The 19,999-nt window shown below is 50.7% G+C and overlaps 2 protein-coding genes and 1 non-coding gene across 4 annotated transcripts in view; 2 read left to right on the plus strand and 1 right to left on the minus strand.

The window, feature by feature from the left end:
- Window positions 1-19,999, plus strand: part of LOC149331107 (uncharacterized) — a 121,888-nt gene that overhangs the window by 88,372 nt on the left and 13,517 nt on the right. The window lies entirely within an intron of this gene.
- On the minus strand, window positions 701-784 carry TRNAL-UAA (transfer RNA leucine (anticodon UAA)). Its single transcript has one exon. It is a non-coding gene; the product is annotated as a tRNA-Leu (tRNA).
- LOC149331109 (uncharacterized) lies at window positions 15,109-17,547 on the plus strand. Its single transcript, XM_089555394.1, has 2 exons — window positions 15,109-16,645; window positions 17,486-17,547. The coding sequence occupies exons 1-2, from the start codon at window positions 15,156-15,158 to the stop codon at window positions 17,511-17,513; spliced, it is 1,518 nt and encodes a 505-aa protein (XP_089411520.1). The 5' UTR covers window positions 15,109-15,155; the 3' UTR covers window positions 17,514-17,547.

Raw genomic sequence — 19,999 nt, forward strand, 5'->3', positions numbered from 1 at the left:
AGATTTCTAATAAGGGAGTAATTACTCATTGGCATCCACCCAAGCGCAGCCATACGGCTACAAAGGAAAGCTATACAGCTTTCTCAGAAACTTCGTAGTTAAAGAAAAATTCGTCCTGGTCCGGGGTTCGAACCCGGAACCACCGCCACACCGGAGCAGTCGCTCTACCAATTGAGCTAACCGGGACGGCAAGCTTATGGTAGGGCGAGAGCGAATTGATCAGTAACTCGAAGTGGGAAGAGTGTTGGTCAAAAGTTTTAGGGGAATCCCCCAAGGTGGAGTAGATTTCTAATAAGGGAGTAATTACTCATTGGCATCCACCCAAGCGCAGCCATACGGCTACAAAGGAAAGCTATACAGCTTTCTCAGAAACTTCGTAGTTAAAGAAAAATTCGTCCTGGTCCGGGGTTCGAACCCGGAACCACCGCCACACCGGAGCAGTCGCTCTACCATTTGAGTGGGCCATTTGACCAAAACCATTTGAGTGGGCGACATGTTACACTCTCCAAGCGAAATTCTGTAACTCACCAATCAGTCTACCGGCATAGCGCACAACATGCCTTGCACCTGCGGTAGGATCGTTAATGAGTACCTGCTTCGTTGCTCTCGCACGGTTTCCTGTGAACACTGTTTAGAACCTCGCGTTAGCATTAAAAAGCTTCTTCTGCATTTATACGCCTGCGAAGAGTAAAAATAACACTGTCAGAAGTGGGGTTCGAACCCGCGTCCTCTTGCGAGGACCAGAGCTTAAATCTGGCGCCTTAGACCACTCGGCCATCCTGACTGGATGCGCGTTTCTTTCCGTCATGCTGTGTTGTAGAGTGTGCCATTCGTTGCATGGTTTGATTCGGTGCCTATTTTTGAAAATGATTTACGTGTGTTTCGGTAATGTAGTATGACAAGAGGTTTTTTTTTCGACTTTTCTTCCAAAGGTGCGGTGTAGTGTTGGACGGACGAGCTAGTGGAAGTCTCGGGATTAATTTTGACCTCGAGGTTCTGTATTCTCCAAAACTATATGTCAACCTTGGATATTTGGGTAGGACGCATTTTATAGCTCTTAAGGTTTCAGAGCATTAAAGCACAGAGCTACGTGGCATGTGGTGACGGTCTGAATTTAATATTAATGATCTGAAATATCGCTGCGGTGGAGGAATTTCCGGAAGTGTAATTTCTAGATTTTTTTTTCACATCTAGGTATCTTTATATGAGCTAAGGTAAGGTAGTCGGTGTTTTTGGCAACTGACTACTGTGTACGCCTCCTTTAACCGCAGATTTTATATCCTGAATATACTGCATCACAAATTGTCTTCAGGTATCCAAGACCCCCTACCGGGCTCATACTTCGTCGTCGTTTAACCATGCTTCTTCCTTGACCTGAACGGCAAACAATCCTTACGTCACCATCATGCTCACTGCACCCTACATTGCATGCTCGTCTTCAACGTCGCCAACTCTACTCGTCCAACTAATGACGTATGCCTTAACATATCGCTATACACGTTCGGTCGGCCCCTAGTCTGCCCCACCAGTTCATATCCGTCACTGCCTGCGCCGCAGCGGTTCGGGGTAAAAACAACAGCAGGCACCGGATCTGGCATTCGATATGCCGCCGGCGAAAACCCGAGAACAACCCCGAACAAATAACCAAATACAAACACACTCGCGTGTGCGCACGGCGCCGACGCGCTTCGGAAAAAGAAAGAACAAAAAAGAGAAAATCATAGATCGAACGGGAAGGCAGAAAGACGAAAACAAGCAAAGGAACACAGAATAATAATAATAAAAAAAGGCGAGGGTCTCTTTCGTGCTCCTTCTTTCCCAGGGACCTTGCGCGGCAGTGTAAGGTAGACTCCAAGAGAAGCCGCCGGCACCGGCAAAGCGGAGTGGCTCTGGCGCTCTCCTTCACTCTTTCCTTCATTTCCGCTCTGATGCCGGCGGTCACGCCATGGGCGTCATCCGAAACCACCTTTCGCACCTGACGACGCCGCGTCCGCATGTGGCGCTGGCGTCGCAATGACGCGCTCCTAACTTGGAACGCTGTCGGCGCTTGTGGTTTGTCGCTGCGGCTGCCATTGGTCGACGGAAACCGACGGAAACCGACGGCTGCTGAAGTGTACGGCTACGCTTTGCTTTTGCTGCTGCTGCTGCGTATCTCGACAACACAATAAGAGGAAGCTGCGAAACAAACAAAAGGAGACCGGCGGCGCGGAGGCGGGGTGTAGACGGATGGAAATGCAAGACGACGCGCCATGCGCGAAACACGTGTTGCCATGCTGACAGACCTGTAGGATGCGTGGCTGCGAGTAATAATGTGTGTTAAGGAATAGTGCCGCGGCAGGCGAAGCATGTTTTGAGCACTTCATTTGTGTTCTTAAATGAAGTGTTTTGCTACTCATTGTATTGCGGTCAATCTTAAAGAAAGAATGGATTAATGAATAAATCAATCGGGAAGGAAGCCAGGAAAGAACTCTGTTCTTAATATGTCCTGTGTCTCATCTGCGAAAAATAAAAACATTTAGGTGGTTATCTGTCTCAGGACCTTCCATAAACTGCACCCATGAGGAAAAGTGTAGAGGGGTTTAAGCTTTCCGTACTTGTTTGTTCAATATCCGGAAAAATGTCTTCGACGTTTATTTCAGAAGGTAGGGCTCGGTTTGTTTCGTCGAATATTATTTTTTACAGGTTTCATTTCATTTTTCATTTATTTTCCTTAAAGGCCCGGTGAGGGGCATTACATAAGGGGTGGGTACAATATTCGTTGGCGGCAAATGTTAACACGATGACCAATGAGCATGAAGATTATCAGCGAAGGTCGCGGAGCACATGATGGCTGCAATGTCTCTGGGAAGGTCGTTCCAGTCCACAATGGTACGGGGGAAAAATGAGGCTGCAAAAGTAACCGTGCGGGCACGTGGTCGAGAAACTTGGAAAGGATGAGAAGTGCGATGAGATATGCGGTTTGGCGGGACGATGTAGGGTGCGCAGGAAAGTGAACTGTGGTAAAATTTGTAGAATAAGCAAAGGCTGGCGATGCGACGACGAACTGAGAGGAGTGATAACCCGGATTTATCTTTCAACCCTGACACACTGATGTCGTAGGAATATGAAGAATGAATGAATCTGGCTGCTCTGTTTTGTGCTGCTTCAAGTGCATTGATAAGGTAAGCATGATGCGGGCTCCAAATAGGTGAAGCATATTCTAATTTTGATCTGACAAGTGTTTTGTATGCTAGTAATTTTACATGATCGGGAGCATGGCGGAGATGACGTCGTAAAAAACCTAGCGTTCTATTAGCAGATGAGATAATATTAGTGATGTGGGCACTCCAGGACAAGTCGTTACACAAGGTGACACCCAAATACTTATACGATAGACAAGTCTGTACAGGGACGTTACTAATTACGTATGGGAAATCAAGCGGATTATGGCGGCGGTGGAAAGACATACGTTTACACTTATGAGGGTTAAGTTCCATTAACCAAACGTCACACCATTCCTGAATGCGGTTAAGGTCTTCCTGGAGAGAATTTTGGTCATTAATGGTAGTAACTGAGCGGTAAATGACGCAGTCATCTGCGAACATGCGAATTTTAGAATTGATGTTGCCTGGCAGGTCATTAATATAAATTAAAAACAGAAGTGGACCGAGTACAGAGCCTTGAGGGACACCAGATGTTACAGGAATGGAGTTAGAATTGTGATCGTTAATAGTGACAAACTGCGTGCGATTAGCGAGGAATTCTTCTATCCATTTTAAAATATCAGTAGGCAAGTTCAAGTATGACAGTTTTAGTAGTAATCGTTTGTGTGGTACCTTGTCGAACGCTTTTGCATAATCTAAGAAGATGGCATCGGTCTGCAGGTTAGTCTCAAGATTAGCATGCAAATCATGAAGAAAAATAGCGAGCTGTGTTTCACATTAGTGACCTTTTCTAAAACCGTGTTGTGACGGATGAAAAAAGTTGTTAGAGTCGAGGAAGGTCATGATGTTTGGTTTGGTTTGGTTTGGTTTGGTTTATGGGGTTTAACGTCCCAAAGCGACTAAGGTAATGAGAGACGCCGTAGGGGAGGGCTCCGGAAATTTCGACCACCTGGGGTTCTTTAACGTGCACTGACATCGCACAGTACACGGGCCTCTAGAATTTCTCCTCCAAGGAAATTCAAACGCCGCGGCCGGGATCGAACCCGCGTCTTTCGGGTCAGCAGCCGAGCACCATAACCATTGAGCCACCGCGGAGGCTGGTCATGATGTTTGTGTAAATGACGTGTTCCATGAGTTTGCAGGGTACGCTTGTAAGAGAAATCGGTCGGTAATTAAGAGGTGAATCTTTCTTGCCTGATTTGAAGACTGGAACGACCTTACCACTTTTGCAGTCATCTGGCATTCGTCCTGATGAGAGTGACTGTCAGAAAAGTAAGCATAAAAATTCAGCAGAAATATCCCTGGTATTCTTCAGGAGCTTGGAGTTAATATTGTCAATACCGGATGAAGATGACAGCTTCATATTTTCGATTAAGGACGAAATACCTGATGACAAGAAAATGACTGGTGGCATAGCACAACCTATTTGGGAATGTAGTATCGAAAAAGGCCTTTCAGTCTCGTTAGTAAATACAGATGCGAAGGCAGCATTGAAGATGGTGGCACACTCGGTTTCAGTGAAGACTGCACCTGACTCATCTGAGAGCGTTATCTCAGTTGCATGATGTGGGTTTATGACTTGCCAAAATTTTCTCGGGTTACTTTTTAACAGATTGGGTAGGTCTCAGTGAAAAAAACGTATATTTAGCGTAACGAATAGCGGAGAGATATGATTTTTCGGCCTCGTGGTATTTTGCCCATGCGCAATTCGTACTGCGAAACCTGGCTGAACGGTAAAGACGCTTCTTCTTGTTTTCTATAGACGTTTAAGTGTTTTAGTAAACCACGGCTTATGGGAATTTTCCTGAAAACTAAAAAGGGGAATGAACTGATTGTTTAGAATTTCTAGTTTATTTTTGAATAACGACCAGTTTTCTTGAATAGACTGAGAATGAAAACGTGAAGCAAAAACTGGAAAAAACGCATTGAGTTCATTATTAATCATGTCCTAATTTCCTTTGTCATAAAGGCGAATAGTTTTATTGAGTTTTCGTCGGCGTGTTAGTTTGAGGACAATGTTAGCATGAATAACTTTGTGGTCGCTGATTTCAGGCTGGTAAGTAATGGGCTGAACTGTCTGGGTTATTTGTCAATAAGAGGTCTAGGATATTCGCGCAATTATCATTTACGCGGGTGAGTTCTAGTATAACTTGAGTGAGGTTCATGTTATTGCAGAAATCTAAGAATTCCCTTGCTGCGCTATTATTAGCTATGGGTGTGGTATGGTTTTGCCAATCAATATTCGGAAAATTAAAATCGCCAAAGAGGAAGACGTGCGAATTAGGGTGCTTTGTTATCAGTCGACTTAGTGTGTTATTAATTTGGCGGGAAAAATCAGGGATGATGTGAGGTGGCCTGTAACAAACGCCGAGTAGGACTGTGTTAGGTGCAGCGTGGTAGTGTAGCCATAACATTTCTAAACCAGAAGAATCATCTATTAGTGAACATGAAAGTTCTTGGCTGACAGCTATAAGCACCCCCCACCGCGTCCATCGCTGCGGTCTTTTCGAAAAAGCTGAAAATTTGGCAAGTCAGCTAGTATTTCATTATCTGAGACGTCACCGTTCAGCCAGGTTTCAGTTAGTATCAGTACATTACTTCCTGATGATGAAACGAGACTAGAGACAAGCTCCCGCTTGGAAAGACTGCGAATGTTAGTGTATGTAACGGAAAACGAGATACTAGATACGGGACGATTATTCAAACGGGTGTTCGAGGGTGCATGGCGGGATAATTGCTAATTTGCTGACTGATTGCTGACTGATTTTTTACAGGTGCGTTGCTGTTCATTTTTACCGTGGCGAAATGTGGTATTCCTTTGAGGTCAAAAGTCTCCTTTACGTCGACTATGCCTTTTTTGTCTTTACGAGGAGTTCAATCAATGGTAATTAACCCTCAAATCTTTGTACTTAAAGGAAAAACAAACAAATTTTAAGATCATGTTGTTGCTCTGGAATGACGCGTACGACATTAGCAAACAGATATCTCGTGGAATTCGTCAGCACTCAATAATTAGTTTGTAATTGATGTTTTTCTTGTATACTTTCAATTAAGGTTTTACTTGTCAGACGATGGCTGCGACGTCACAACAGAGTATGAGATCACGCGAGGCAAGCAAAAACTACAAGTTAACCTCCACTTCGCCGCTTTAATTCATTCAAACTCTTAGCTGAACTGCTTCACAAGCCGGAGTGCTACTTGTGAAGAATGAGCGATTATATAGCAGTTTTTGTCTGCCTCACGTGATCTGGTGCTCACTTTTGGCGTCGCAACCGCCATCCGCCTGCTCGAACCGAAACTGTACGGAAGGATGTTCAATTGTAGGTCAGGCACCGCGTATAGGCGAAATTCACGTGATGATTTATGTTTACTAATGTGCTACACATCACTGAAAAAAAAATTAGCTGTGGCTTAGCTCTGGTTAAGCCTGAGTGATTGCGAAAGCAATAGCTCCCTGGCTGCGCTTGGCTCTGCTAGTGGTTTGGCATGGCTTCACCTTTTGTGCAACTAAAGGATTTACTCTGGACACAACATGGTTTCTACTGTTTGTTTATTCCAATGAACACGCTTTGGTGGTCCGTAAAGTAGTGACTCTTGGTATGAACACTGGTAATTGCATAGTCGTCATTACATCGCTCTGCACTACTCATAGACGATTCTTCGGCATTCAGAGAGTCCATGAAACTACTCTCGCTCACTGAACTTGTAGAACGCCGCCGGGCTCGCCATTCTGCGGCATAGGCGCGTTGCTTAGCCAACCGCTCTTGCCTTTCTTCATCTGTCTCCTCGGCACGGCGCCGGCGTTTGCGCGCAGCACGTCGCTTTAGCGACGCCTCGTACAACTCCTCAGACATGATTAAGCGGAGCGCGCCTGCGGCGCCCCGTTTATCCTCTCCTGGCGAGCGCCCTCACGCAGCGGGCCGAGGAGGCCGTCACGTGGTAGCCGCCGCGCCGAGCGAAGGAACGACTACGGCCGAAGAGACGAGTTGGGGCCCCTGCTCTGATGATGATGATGATGATAACTTTTATTTCCACCGATGTAGGAGGCCCCCTACTCCCCGTCCCTGGCACGCAGGCCTAGGGGACGGGGGACGGGACCTCCGCGACTAAAGACTGGCGAAGATACATTGTCTCTTCGCGGCTTCAGCCGCCAGGCGGACAGCTCGTTTCTGGTCGGCGGGGACCTCGCTTCGCAGAAGGGCCTCCCAGGCTTCTCTACTCTTAATATTGTCCTCAGCACCCGGGGATCCAGGGCATTGCCAAATTATATGATCGAGGGTCCCCCTCGCTCCGCAGGTCTTACATTTGTCATCTTTTTTATCGTCTAAAGTGGTTTGAAATAACCAGACAGGGTTAACGAAATTTCCGGCCTGTAATCGGCGCCAGGCGATGACCTCTGTATTGGTTAAGTTTGGATCTGGTGGTGGCATTAGACGCCTGCCTAACCTGTAGTGTACGGCGATTTCCGCGTATGTTTGCAAACGTTCGTCCATCCCCTGGGGGTCGGGTGGCTCTACAGTTACCCGGAAGTAGAGATCTCGGGCTAACATGTGGGCCGCCTCGTTACCGGGGACGGATGTGTGTGCTGGGACCTCTCCTCTGGTCGTGACGTCACGCTGTCACGTCGTCGTGCGCCGAGCGAAGGAACGACTACGGCCGAACAGACGAGTTGGGGCCCCTAATCTCCTCTGGTCATGACATCAGGCTGTCACGTGGTCGTGCGCCGCAGCTGCGCCGGAGCGAAGGAACGACCTCCACCGAGGCAGAAAAGTGCTAGCAGTATTGCTTTCGCAATAAAATCTCTGCCTCTCCCGTAACCGAGAGTAGAGTAAGCATGAAATAATTATGGGCATAACACGAAGCGTACGCGGACACGACGAGACGCAGGCCTGACAAGAATGTATATACAGCGCGTTCGAAACTGTCCGTGAAGTGCGTAGAGACGAAAGCGTTTTCCGCACCACTTTGCCTATGTGACAGTGGTGACGTCACACATAATTGATGACGAAGTAATGACAAATTACTAATTATTGACTAATTACTGACTAAATACTAATTAACTGTTAATTAACGACGCTTAAGCTTAGCCTTTAGGAGTGGAACGCGACAGCGTGTTGTACGCTGCCAGGCAGTCCACGGAACGCCACCACCCGTTTGGCGCGATGCCTTGCCCTTTGAACGCGACGCTTTTTGAGGAAAGGAAATTACGCAGTAATTCTCTCTCATCTCGGTGGACGCCCGAACCGCACCGTACAGGAAGGGAGGAACGCCACCACCCGTTCGGCGCGATGCCTTGCCCTTTAAACGCAATGCTTTTTGAGGAAAGGAAATGACGCAGTAATTCTCTGTCAACTCGGTGGACATCCGAACCAACGTTACTAGTAGGTTCTAGTAACGTTGATCCGAACCGCACCGTAAAGGAAGGGAGGAAAGCCACCACCCGTTCGGCGCGAAGCTACCGGCGCTTGTATGCCGGCCCTGTAGGAGGGCTTAGAGAGTCTCGTTAAATCTTGTACGGTGCCCGGATGCTCTCGTTTCAGTGACCGGATGAGTGTAATTCAGTGCCTGGATGTTGGCTCTTGGTCTCGGCGTGACGTCACCACACTGCCGACAACGAGGGCTACAAGCATTTCATGCTTAAAAACTACTGTACGAAAGTTTATGTGCCTCAAGCCCTTTAAACCTTTGTTTCTAGACATGTAAATGGGTGATTTGAGCGTAACCACCTAGCTGTCGCGTGCAAGTAGAGAATACTGACCTTTTCAGGTTGAGGCCGAATTTCAAAAATTAAATTCTGCATAATTCTCTCGTTTTTTTTTCGGTCTAAAGTTAAGGGTCCAACCCCTAAAAGAGTATATACGATCAGCCTAGGTAGACAAAAGAGCAGCATTAAACACCTGCCTCGCAGAAGATGCTGTTACTTGACTTTTGTCTTTTCAAGTTCGCCCATTGAGACACTTAAGCTCTGGCTTAGCTAGTCGTCGGAGAACAGACTATACAGCGTAAATAACTTATCTGACACAGAATTTGTGCACAAAGTGCTCCTTCATCAACTGGCTCTTGTAGGCTTATCAAGTGTTCGGAGCATCGAAGGCAATCCACTAGAGCTGTCATTGTTGTAATCCAGCATGTTGAAATACGTGGCCGCAACCTTACACACACACACACACACACACACACACACACACACACACACACACACACACACACACACAGATATATATATATTTATATATATATATATATATATATATATATATATATATATATATATATATATATATATATATATATATATATATATATATATATATATATATATATTGGTGGAGGTGCGGCGTTCCCCTACGTCTACCGATGACGGAGCTCCGCAGCGGCCGCCAGTTGCCTTCCCTCATCATGACCCAAGACGCCGCCCAGCAAACCCCAGCCCCGGCCATGACATCACTCGTTCTTTCTCCCCCTCGTGACCCTGGGACCTTTTCTGGTACCGACAACACTGACGTCGACGACTGGATCAACATGTACGAGCGAGTGAGTACCTACAACCGCTGGGATCCGACCCTCATGCTCGCAAATGTAATATTCTATCTAAAAGACACTGCCCGGGTCTGGTATGAGACGCACGAAGACCATCTGACCAGCTGGGACGTGTGCAAAGAGAAACTCCGCGAATTGTTTGGACGGCCGCTCGGCCGAACGCTTGCCGCTAAGAAGGACCTCGCCTCCCGAGCTCAAACATCTACGGAGTCCTATGTGTCGTACATTCAAGATGTGCTGGCCCTCTGTCACAAAGTTGACGCCAACATGCCCGAGTCTGACAAAGTCGGCCACGTGTTGAAGGGAATCGCCGACGATGCCTTCAACTTGCTAGTGTACAAGAACTGCACTACAGTCGACGGAATTATTAAGGAATGTCGACGCTTCGAGGAAGCCAAAAACAGGCGTATTAGCCAGCCGTACACACGCCTCCCCAACACGGCTGCGATTTCTTCATGTGAAGACCTGCGACACCGGGAAACTCCAGCGCCCCCAGAAAATGTGACCCGCATCATCCGACGCGAGCTCGAAGCTATGTCCCCTGCCCTCCTGCATCTACATGATGGCGACAACCGCTTGCCTACCATCTCTCTGGTACAGGCTGTCGTCCGCCAAGAGCTTGCAAACCTTGGTTTCCAGCCCGTCAGCCCTGTACGGTCTTCACCACCACCCGAAATCACTGCGATTGCTCCTGGACGACCTTCGTACTTCACTCCACGTCGGCGAAACCCTAACGATTGGCGGACAACCGACGACAGGCCCATTTGTTTCCATTGCCACCGCATTGGCCACATCTCCCGCCACTGTCGAAATAGACCTCTCCCGGCCTACGTCATCAACGCACGTGTTTCTGGTCCGATGGGCAAAACATGCGCCGTACCAGGTGGGTGGTGGTGGTGGTGAAAACATTTATTCAGAACAGGAGGTGTTTGGATCGTCCCTTAAGGGACCGATCCTTACAAACACTAGGTGGAGGTCCCTAGTTTGGGACCCCAGTGGCGGTAGCCGCCGCCCGGGCGCGCCCGACTAAGGCTTGTTGGGCCTGTAAGTCGTGGCAGCCGAGCAGGGTCGCCTCCCAGTCCTCCCGGGTTGGGTTGGGGATAGGGGGAATGGCCGGGTTGGAGGGGCAGGCCCACACCATGTGATAGGTGTCCGAAGACACCGCACCACAGTGCGGGCAGTTGCCGCTAAAGGAGGGGTCAAAATGTTTTAGTGCTGCCGGGCACAGCATTGTATTGGTGAAGAGGCGGAGAAGAAGCCGCTCATCCGCCTTCTTGAGGCCTTTACAGGGGCTAGGGTAAAGGCGATGGCTATCTTGATAGTAGGTTGCGATATTTTTGAACGTATAGACCGGATTAAAATCGGGTTCCTGATCAGGTGGGGAGGAGAAAACAGCCCGGTGAGAGAGCGCGCGGGCGGCTGCGTCTGCTGCCTCGTTTCCTGCCAACCCCTGATGAGCAGGGGCCCATATGAGGTGACGGTGTGCGGGGTCCGTATCCCGTATGCAATTTTGGTATATTCGATAGGCTAGGAAGGGAGTGCTGCCTTGTTCGACGTTCCGACAGGCCCCTCGCGAGTCGGTAATTATGTATTTTGAATTGGAATGTGAGGCCGCGAGAGCAATCGCGACCTCTTCTGCTTGTGTTGCACTGCGGGCTCTGAAAGTGAGGCCGTTAACTGTGTTGCTGTTGTGAACTACCGCGGCCGTGTACCATCCCCCGTGGTGAGGGCCGGAGGCGTCCACGTAGTATACACCTGTTTTGTTGCCATAATATCGGGCTAGCGCTTCCGCTCGTGCCAGGCGCCGACCATTATGGTCTTCATGTGACATGTTTGCTGGAAGAGGCCGCACGTGGAGGGCACGTCTCCACAGTTCCGGGATGCGAAACCTGTCTTCCATTGGAGGGGTGTGTTGTATATGGAGTCGAGCAAGAAGGCGGCGACCCGACTCCGTTAGCGACAAACGCGTGTACTGGTTTGTAAGGTGCGCCTCCCGGAGCTCCCGGAAAGTATTCACCACCCCAAGAGCCATAAGCCGGCTGTTCGAAGTAGTGATGGGGAGGTCAAGGGCACGTTTAACAATTTTGCGAAGGATGACCTCAAGGGCATCCTCCTCTTGTTTCCGTAGGTGGAGATAAGGAGTCGAATAGAGAATTCGACTAGTTACGAAGGCGTTTGCCAGCCGCAAGGCATCCTTACTTGAGAAGAAAGGCTGACAGGCGTTTCGAATCAGGGAACAAAGCTGGTGGGGCAGTGCTCGGCACCTGAAAAACCGGTTCAGAACCGAAAATCGACGATTTTGCCCATCGGGGCATACCTTTTTGACGTCACACTGTTTACATCAGGGAGAGGTCTATTATTGGTCCCGTCGCAGCACATACCGTCCTCTCAGCTCCCACCGCGACGACGAACAGCCCAGCCACTACACGCCCCCTCCAACCCAGCACAGTGCTTCAGTCTACGGCCAGATTCTTTCCCGCAACAATATATATATATATATATATATATATATATATATATTGTAAAGACTGACACCGAGACGCGCTGAGCTGAGCGTCCGCTCGATTGCCTAGCCTTTCTTTAATTCCACTTCCTCGTCTTCTTCCGCCCGCTTCTTTCATCTTTGTTGTCTCGGCATCACACTCGGCCACGACTGCGGACGCCCTGTTGATTGTAGGCCGCGTCGCACCCAGACCTCGTTGTCGTACACGCGGCCACTCGTCTCGCCCCGCATCAGCAGCCGCTCCTTCATGGTCTCGTCCTTCACCTCGACGTAGAGCAGGTTGGTGCACTTGGACACCTCAGCCTCGAAGCGGTCGCCCTGCTCGGTGTTCCTGGGGTAACCGTCAATCAGAAACCGCTCGGACTTGGGCACCCGATGACGCTGCTGATAGCCACTGAGCCCGGAGCCTCCGGCACAGAGCTAGCGAAGTACGGGTGTCGTGGCGAAGGTGGCGTCACGGATCCAGCACTGCCTGCAGGAGGCGGCTGCGCCGCGGGCCGTTCGAAGCGGTGCGCATCATGCGTCGATGCCGGAATGTTGGGATGCCTCATCGGTCCATGAGACGGAGGCCGAGACATCAGCGGGGATGGTGGCACTGCGGAGACGGAGCCCGCGCTCCCGATGGAATTGGGAGGAGCGCTGGCTGCACTTTGGCCGGGAACTGCCGACACCTCGGTGAGGGAGGCGGTCATCTGAGAGCGGTGCACCACGGGGGACGCGTATCCGCTCGTCGGCTGCGGTGTCTGCGGAGGCGAACTGACGATTGTGTTGGAGCCGACCAGCAGGAGCTCGGATGCTTCCACCGCGGCAATGGGCGCCTGAGCCCAACGCCTGCTGCGGCCACGTGCGGCCCCTGCAGGCCTCAAGAAGACGTACCTTATCATGGTTGTAAAGGGAGACGTCTTCATTTGGAGCCTGGCGCCGCGCTCTCGTCGTCGTGAGTTTGGCGTCGTGCGCACTGGCCAGGGGTGCAAACGCGGCAAGAAGTGCACAGGTCCATGCCGGCCAAGTGGTGTGGCGGCGGCCTTCGTACTGGTGCCAGGCGCGGGCGGCACCACGGAGATGGTCTTCCGCGACGGCGAGCGTGGTGGCTGGAAACCAGGCGAAACGCCGGGCAGCAGCGTCGACCACTTGAATCCACGCTTCGGCGTCGTCAGAAAATCCACGGAACTCCGGAATTTGTACCGGGGTTACTGGGTATCCAGAGGACAGTGAAGCGCGGCCAAGCGCTACAGTGAAAGAAGCAGATAATTCCCGGAGGATGGAGAGGGCTTCTGGAAGAAGGGCCAAGGCCGAATCCGCCGAGGAGGCATGGACGCCGTTCTCGGGCGGAATAGGGGTCCCAGACGCCGAGGGAGCCGGCCGTGTGACTGCTGTTGGGTTTGGGATGCCCCCCCCCCCCCCCCCCCCCCCCCCACTCTGCTTGTGTGGATTAAGGCAGCTCGCGCTCCCCTCCCGCCTAAGTGGATTAAGGCAGCGACCTTCCAGGACCGTGGGACCATGGTGGCAGCGGCGAAGTCAAAGACCGCCGAAGGCCGAAGATGCGGCGACGATGGCGGCGTTCCGTGGCCGAGTCGACCCTCGGGTCAACGAACAGAGTGGTGGTGTGCTGTGTGAAAGACAGCAGTGTTGAATTACTGAGCCTCTGCCCTCTCCCATCAACCGAGCTGCGTGAGAGCCCCACGGCCCAGCGCCGCCCTGCCGTGGGCGGTACCTCCGGAGTCCACAACTGTCCATGCGATTGGACGTCATTCTTCGAACTATATTCCCCAGACAGGGATCTGGGGAATCCGTGCGTTATTTAACGGGGTGTTGTTTTGAGGACTCCAGAGCACTCCTGTTGACTCCTGAAGAAGTTCTCCCTTTCACTGAGAGTCCCTCTCAGTTTACCTTTTTTGTAAATAATGTAAATATTCACGCATAAAGTTCTCCTTTTCCTTGTTTTCTCCTCGTAACCCCGTCTCCCGCCTTCCTCGTCCCTTCTCCGGCCCGACCACGCTCACTCGATCCTAATACTGCCCGGCTGCTTCGAAGGAGGAGCGACGGGTCGTGGAGGTCCGGGTCGGGCCCGACGTTGGTCGACTGCGCCATTGTAAAGACTGACACCGAGACGCGCTGAGCTGAGCGTCCTCTCGATTGCCTAGCCTTTCTTTAATTCCACTTCCTCGTCGTCTTCCGCCCGCTTCTTTCATCTTGGTTGTCTCGGTATCACACTATATATAATTATTCATTAAAAAGAAACAGAACATGAACTCCCGCCCCTCACACTAAATAAGAGAGGGGTGTGCTCGTGCTGATATACTTTGCTTTGTCCCGACATGGATGGATGGATGGAAACAAAAATCTTCCAGGGTGGTCCCCTACTGGTCCAGAAGTCCACGGGCTTGTGCTGGACGTAAAGCCCGATCCACCAGCCATTTCTGGCCGGCGGGCTGAGCGGTCCGTAAAGCAGCCTCCCAGGAAGAATGAGTGAGATTGGGGATGGGGGGGTACTGCCTTTGGGGAAGGACATTCCCAAATGTAGTGGAAAAGTGTGGATCTGGGCACGCCACAGGTGGTACAACCAGGAGGAAAGGTGGGGTGAAAGCATGAGAGACGGTGGGGGGAAATAAAACAGCCTATCTGTAATTGTCGCCATGTGGCGCTGGATGAGGGCGACAAGGTACTGTGGGGTGGTGGCAGTGTCATGCGGCTGAGTTCGTAGAATGTTGTGATTTGGTGATATGTAGGGAGGACCGATGGGGCTTCTTTCGCAGGGTTGGGTGCCTGATCATCCGTGGCCTGGGAGGAGAGTTCTCGGGCCAGCGCATGAACGCGCTCATTACCGCGGATCGAGGCATGCCCAGGGACCCACGACAGAGTAGTCGAGAGAGGTGACTGGCAAGAAATTGTCTTCTCTGCCCGGGATACATCACGCTCTTTATGCGGATGACATTACAATATGGGCCACGCAAGGTAACCTGGGCCACATGGAGTCCTGCCTGCAAGCAGCGGCAACCCTAGTCGACGACTACGCGGCCTACTGCGGACTCCAGTGCGCCCCAGCTAAATCAGAATTTGTGCACTTACGTCCCTCCCCTCGGGACACAACACCGCTTCGCATCAGTCTCCCCTCGGGACCGATCCGGGAGGCCAAGGAGATCCGCGTCCTTGGCCTCTTCATACACCACCAACGCAGAGTCGACACCACCCTAGCCAAACTTCGCACGGTGGGAGACCAGGTGGGCCGCATGGTCCGCCGGGTCTCCAACAAGCGGGGCGGATTACGAAGCAAGGATGCACTGCGGCTTGCCCATGCTTTCGTAACGAGTAGAATCCTCTACTCAACTCCCTACTTGCACCTGCGCAAACACGATGATGACCAACTGGAGGTCATCCTGCGGAAAGTCATCAAGCGGTCTCTCGATCTCCCGGTTACCACGTCCAACCAGAGGCTTCTGGCTTTGGGCGTGGTGAACACATTTAGGGAGCTTCGAGAAGCCCACTTAGTCAACCAATACACGCGTCTTTCACAGACCACGTCCGGTCGCCGCCTCTTGGACCGGCTACACATCAAACATGACTACCACATTGAGGAAAGGGAGAGAGTGCCAGAACCCTGGAGACGCGCCCTCCGGGTCCGACCCCTTCCCCGCAACATGTCCAGAGAAGACCATAGCGGTCGTCGCCAGGCGCGCGCGGAAGCGTTGGCGCGATACTATGGTAACCAAGAACACGTGTATTACGTGGACGTTACCGGCCCACACCACGGGGGGTGGTACACGGCCGCAGTCGTACACAACACAAACACAGTTAACGGGCTCACTTTCAAAGCCTACAACGCAACACACGCGGAGGAGATTGCCATTGCTCTGGCTCTCACGAATCCCAAGTCAAAACACATCATCACCGACTCGCGAGGGGCCTGTCGGAACTACGAGTTGGGCTGGGCTCCCCCGCTTGCCTGGCGCATACTGGAATATAGCTGTCGATGCGAAGATCCAACTCCACGCAACCTGATTTGGGCCCCCGTTCACCAGGGACTCCAGGGAAACGAACAGGCCGATCAGGCCGCCCGCGCACTCTCTCCCCGGGCTATCTCCCTGTCCTTAGAAGGGTACTCCCAATCAGACAATCTGGCCCTTACATTCAAACAAATCACCGATTACTACAAGGAGGAGCACCGGCGCTACCCGGCCCCTTGTAAGGGTCTGGATCGCGCTGACGAGCGCCTCCTCATCAAAATTCTTACTAACACTGTGCTGTGCCCGGCGGTGCTTAAACATTTCAATACATCCTTTGATGGCGCGTGCCAGTTCTGTGGGGAGGTGGCTGACACCTTCCACATGGTTTGGGCGTGTCAGTCAAACCCATCTATCCCCCCCAACCTCAACCCCACCAGAGAGGACTGGGAGGCGGCCCTGCTCGGCTGTCAAGACCTAAAAAGCCAACAGGCTTTGGTTCAACGGACGCGGGCGGCGTTCAATCAATCAATCAATTTTATTTCCTTAAAGACCCCTTTTCAGGGGCATTACATAAGGGGTGGGTACAACGTTTGGTGCGACAAAGTAATCATGCGTTATGATGATGACAAAAAGGTGTTAGCTCTGCGTGCGAAGTTCGCGGGACAGGTTATTGTTGCAATGTCAGCGGGAAGGCCATTCCAGTCCGCGGCGGTGCGTGAAAAAAATGAAGCTGCGAAGGTGACTGTGCGTGCACGTGGACGGCTGATCTGGAGTTGATGGAGAGTGCGGTGAGATATGCGTGCCGGAGGGACCATGTAGGGTGCAGTTCGTAGATGGCTGTAAAAGAACTTGTGAAATAATAAAAGACTGGCTGTGCGGCGGCGCAGCTCGAGTGGCTGTATGCCTGAAAGCGATTTCAGATATGTAACACTCGTGCTGTAATGATATGAAGAATGAATAAATCTGACTGCGCGGTTTTGCAAAATTTCTAATGCGTTGGTTAGATAAGCTTGATGTGGATGCCAAATGGGTGATGCGTATTCTAATTTCGATTTCACAAGTGTTTCGTAAGCTAATAACCTAACATGCATGGGCGCATCGTGTAGATGACGTTTTAGAAAACCAAGGGATTTGTTAGCTGAAGAAATGATGTTAGTTATATGCGTTTTCCAGGAGAGGTCAGCGCACAAAGTTACGCCTAAATATTTGTATGATTCTACTGGCAGCACGGGAACGGAGTCTATGTGATAGAAGGGCACGAGCGGGTTACGGCGGCGATGAAAAGAGAGTACGTTGCATTTGTGAGGGTTAAGCTCCATTAGCCAAATTTTACACCAATCCCGAATCTTGTTAAGGTTGCTTGCCAATGGGGCACCGGAATAGGGGCTCCACCCAGTATTGTAAGGGGAAAGGGCCAATAGAGTCCTACCCCAATCATCTTTCTGTAAAAAACTTAATTTCCCATAAATGTTTTTCACCACCACCACCACCGGCGTCGCCACGCGCTTTAGGTAGTGGCGGTATGCGGCCTGGGAATCCGTGCAAATTTCGGTTACGTTTATGTCAATGGCGGAGTGGGCCAGAGCAAGTGCGATGGCAGCTCCTTCCGCTTCTGCAGGCGAATTAGTCCGGATAGTGGCGGCGGCCCCCACTGTACCGTCTTCATAGGCTGCGACTGCCGTGAAATTTCCTGCTTTCGAATTTTGGGCCGCGTCGATATAAAGGAGATCGGAGCGGTTGCTGTATGTTTTCTTGTAATAGCTCGCTCGTGCCTGCCGCCTACCCTGATGGAGACTAGCGCTCATATTGCGCGGTAGGGGCTTCTGATATGTGATCCTGAGTGCGCAAAGAAATCATGTAATCTGTTCTCGCTTCCGCGAGCGCGGCTTCGGCCGCTTCGTTTTGAGCAGCGTCCGCTCCGGCGGACGCAGTTATTGCTGCGACGCGCGTCTTTTCTTTCCTTTTTCTCTTTCCTCTGATCTTTTAGCTCTCCTCTATCTGCACGTGGCAGCGGTGGTGGCTTGACTCGAGCCAGTAGCAGGCCAGTGCAATTTCCTTTTCATCCTTCTCTCAGTCACAACAACAACAACAACAAGAAATCATGTAAGGTGTAGGACTTGTTGGGGTGGGAATGGGTGGATTGAGACGTATCTGTCAAAGTAAGCGTTGTCCTGTTTCTGTGCGACTGAGGCGGACTAATTGGTTGGTGCGTTGAGCCTCTATTAATTCGATCACTGCATTGTGGGTACCAGTGGCCAGGAGACGTTTTGTGCTATTTTTGGGTCTGCTACTTTCGCGCGTTCCGCACTTTCTACACTCACTGACTGCCATCGCGCACTCTCGAGTGAACTGCTGTAGCGAGCGCAGTTCTGAATATTAAAGCGAAAGCCTTTAATGCCTCATCGTTGTCGACAGAAGGTTGTCAGCAGAGGTGTCACGCTTCTGACGGGTGTCCACCGAGATATGTGAGACAGTTACTGCGTAATTTCCTTTCCTCAAATACAATTTCCATTTTCTTCACTTCCTCTACAAACGGATAACAGGTGTCCAGCGAGATATGTGAGACAGTTACTGCGTAATTTCCTTTCCTCAAATATAATTTTCATTTTCTTCATTACGGCCCCTTTTTCTCTTTCTTCTTTCACTCCCACCGCCTCCCTTCTTGTACGGTGCGGTTCCGGTCTCCACCGCGATGACAGGGAATTACTGCGCCGTTTCCTTTCCTCAAAAAGCGTCGCGTTCAAAGGGCAAGGCATCGCGTTCCGTGGACTCCCTTGCAGCGCTACAACACGCTCTCGCGTTCCACTCTCAAAGGCGAAGCTTAAGCGTGATTAATTAGCAGTTAATTATTATTTAGTCATTAATCAGTAATTAGCCAGTAGTTAGTAAATGGTCAGTACTTAGTAATCACTACTTAATTATGTGTGATGTCATGCAGTGTTGACGTCACCAGTGCCACAGAGGCAGTCCAAGTGGTGCGGAAAACGCTTTCATCTCTACGCACTATAGACAGTCAAAGTGCCCCCTGAATTTTCACCGAGAGGAAAAGCTCGTACCAACGCCTATGGGAGTTCCTTAAAGTACACGTCATCCACGGCGGAATGCCGGGAAGGCGAGGTTTCGTGCTTGGCCAAAAACCTCGAAATTGGTACCTCGAAATTGGTAGGAACGCCGCGAGGCTCTCCTCTGTGCGCAGATTATTATTTCAATGCTGCGTTGTTCACTTCTTCAATAGATTTAACGCGAATGAAAGTTCTTTGTTAGGCCGATATGGAAACTTTCGCAGCATTTCTTCGAGGTTTTGCCTACAGAAGAGTCCTATATTTACGGCTGAATCCAACGTTCTATGTCCAACAATAGCCAAGTCAACTAAGAAATCTCATCTTCCCGGCATTCCTGCGCCTTTCCATGGTGGATGAAGCGTCTTCTAGTTATATTCGAAACTCTATGCTCGGGGGCATTCTATATAACAGGTAGCCCTGTGCAGTCTCGGCAAAGATGACGTAACAGGAAGGACGGAGCTAATTTTGCATGTGGTGATGATAGAATCGATCGATGTTGGTGATCGGTCAGATCGATGGAGTTGATCTTGAAGCCTTCTAATGGTTCGGTGATCCGGCGACACGTTGCAGAACTGACTGGACAACTTCTTCGGGTGGTGGTGGTGAAAATATTTTAATGAAATGGTTTAGGAGGTTGTAGCGGTGGTTGGAGCTCTCAGTCCGGAACCCCATTGGCGTAGGCTGCTGTCTGGGCTCTTTCGATGAGTTGCTTTTGACTCTTTTCGTCCGAGCTGGACAGAGCTGCCTCCCACCCCTCCTGCGTTGGCTGGTTATTAACAGTGATCGCCTGATTTCGTTGGCAGGCCC

Source organism: Amblyomma mixtum, chromosome 8 (genome assembly GCF_055824585.1).
Source record: "Amblyomma mixtum isolate Tamu chromosome 8, ASM5582458v1, whole genome shotgun sequence".
Classification (NCBI taxonomy): domain Eukaryota; kingdom Metazoa; phylum Arthropoda; class Arachnida; order Ixodida; family Ixodidae; genus Amblyomma; species Amblyomma mixtum.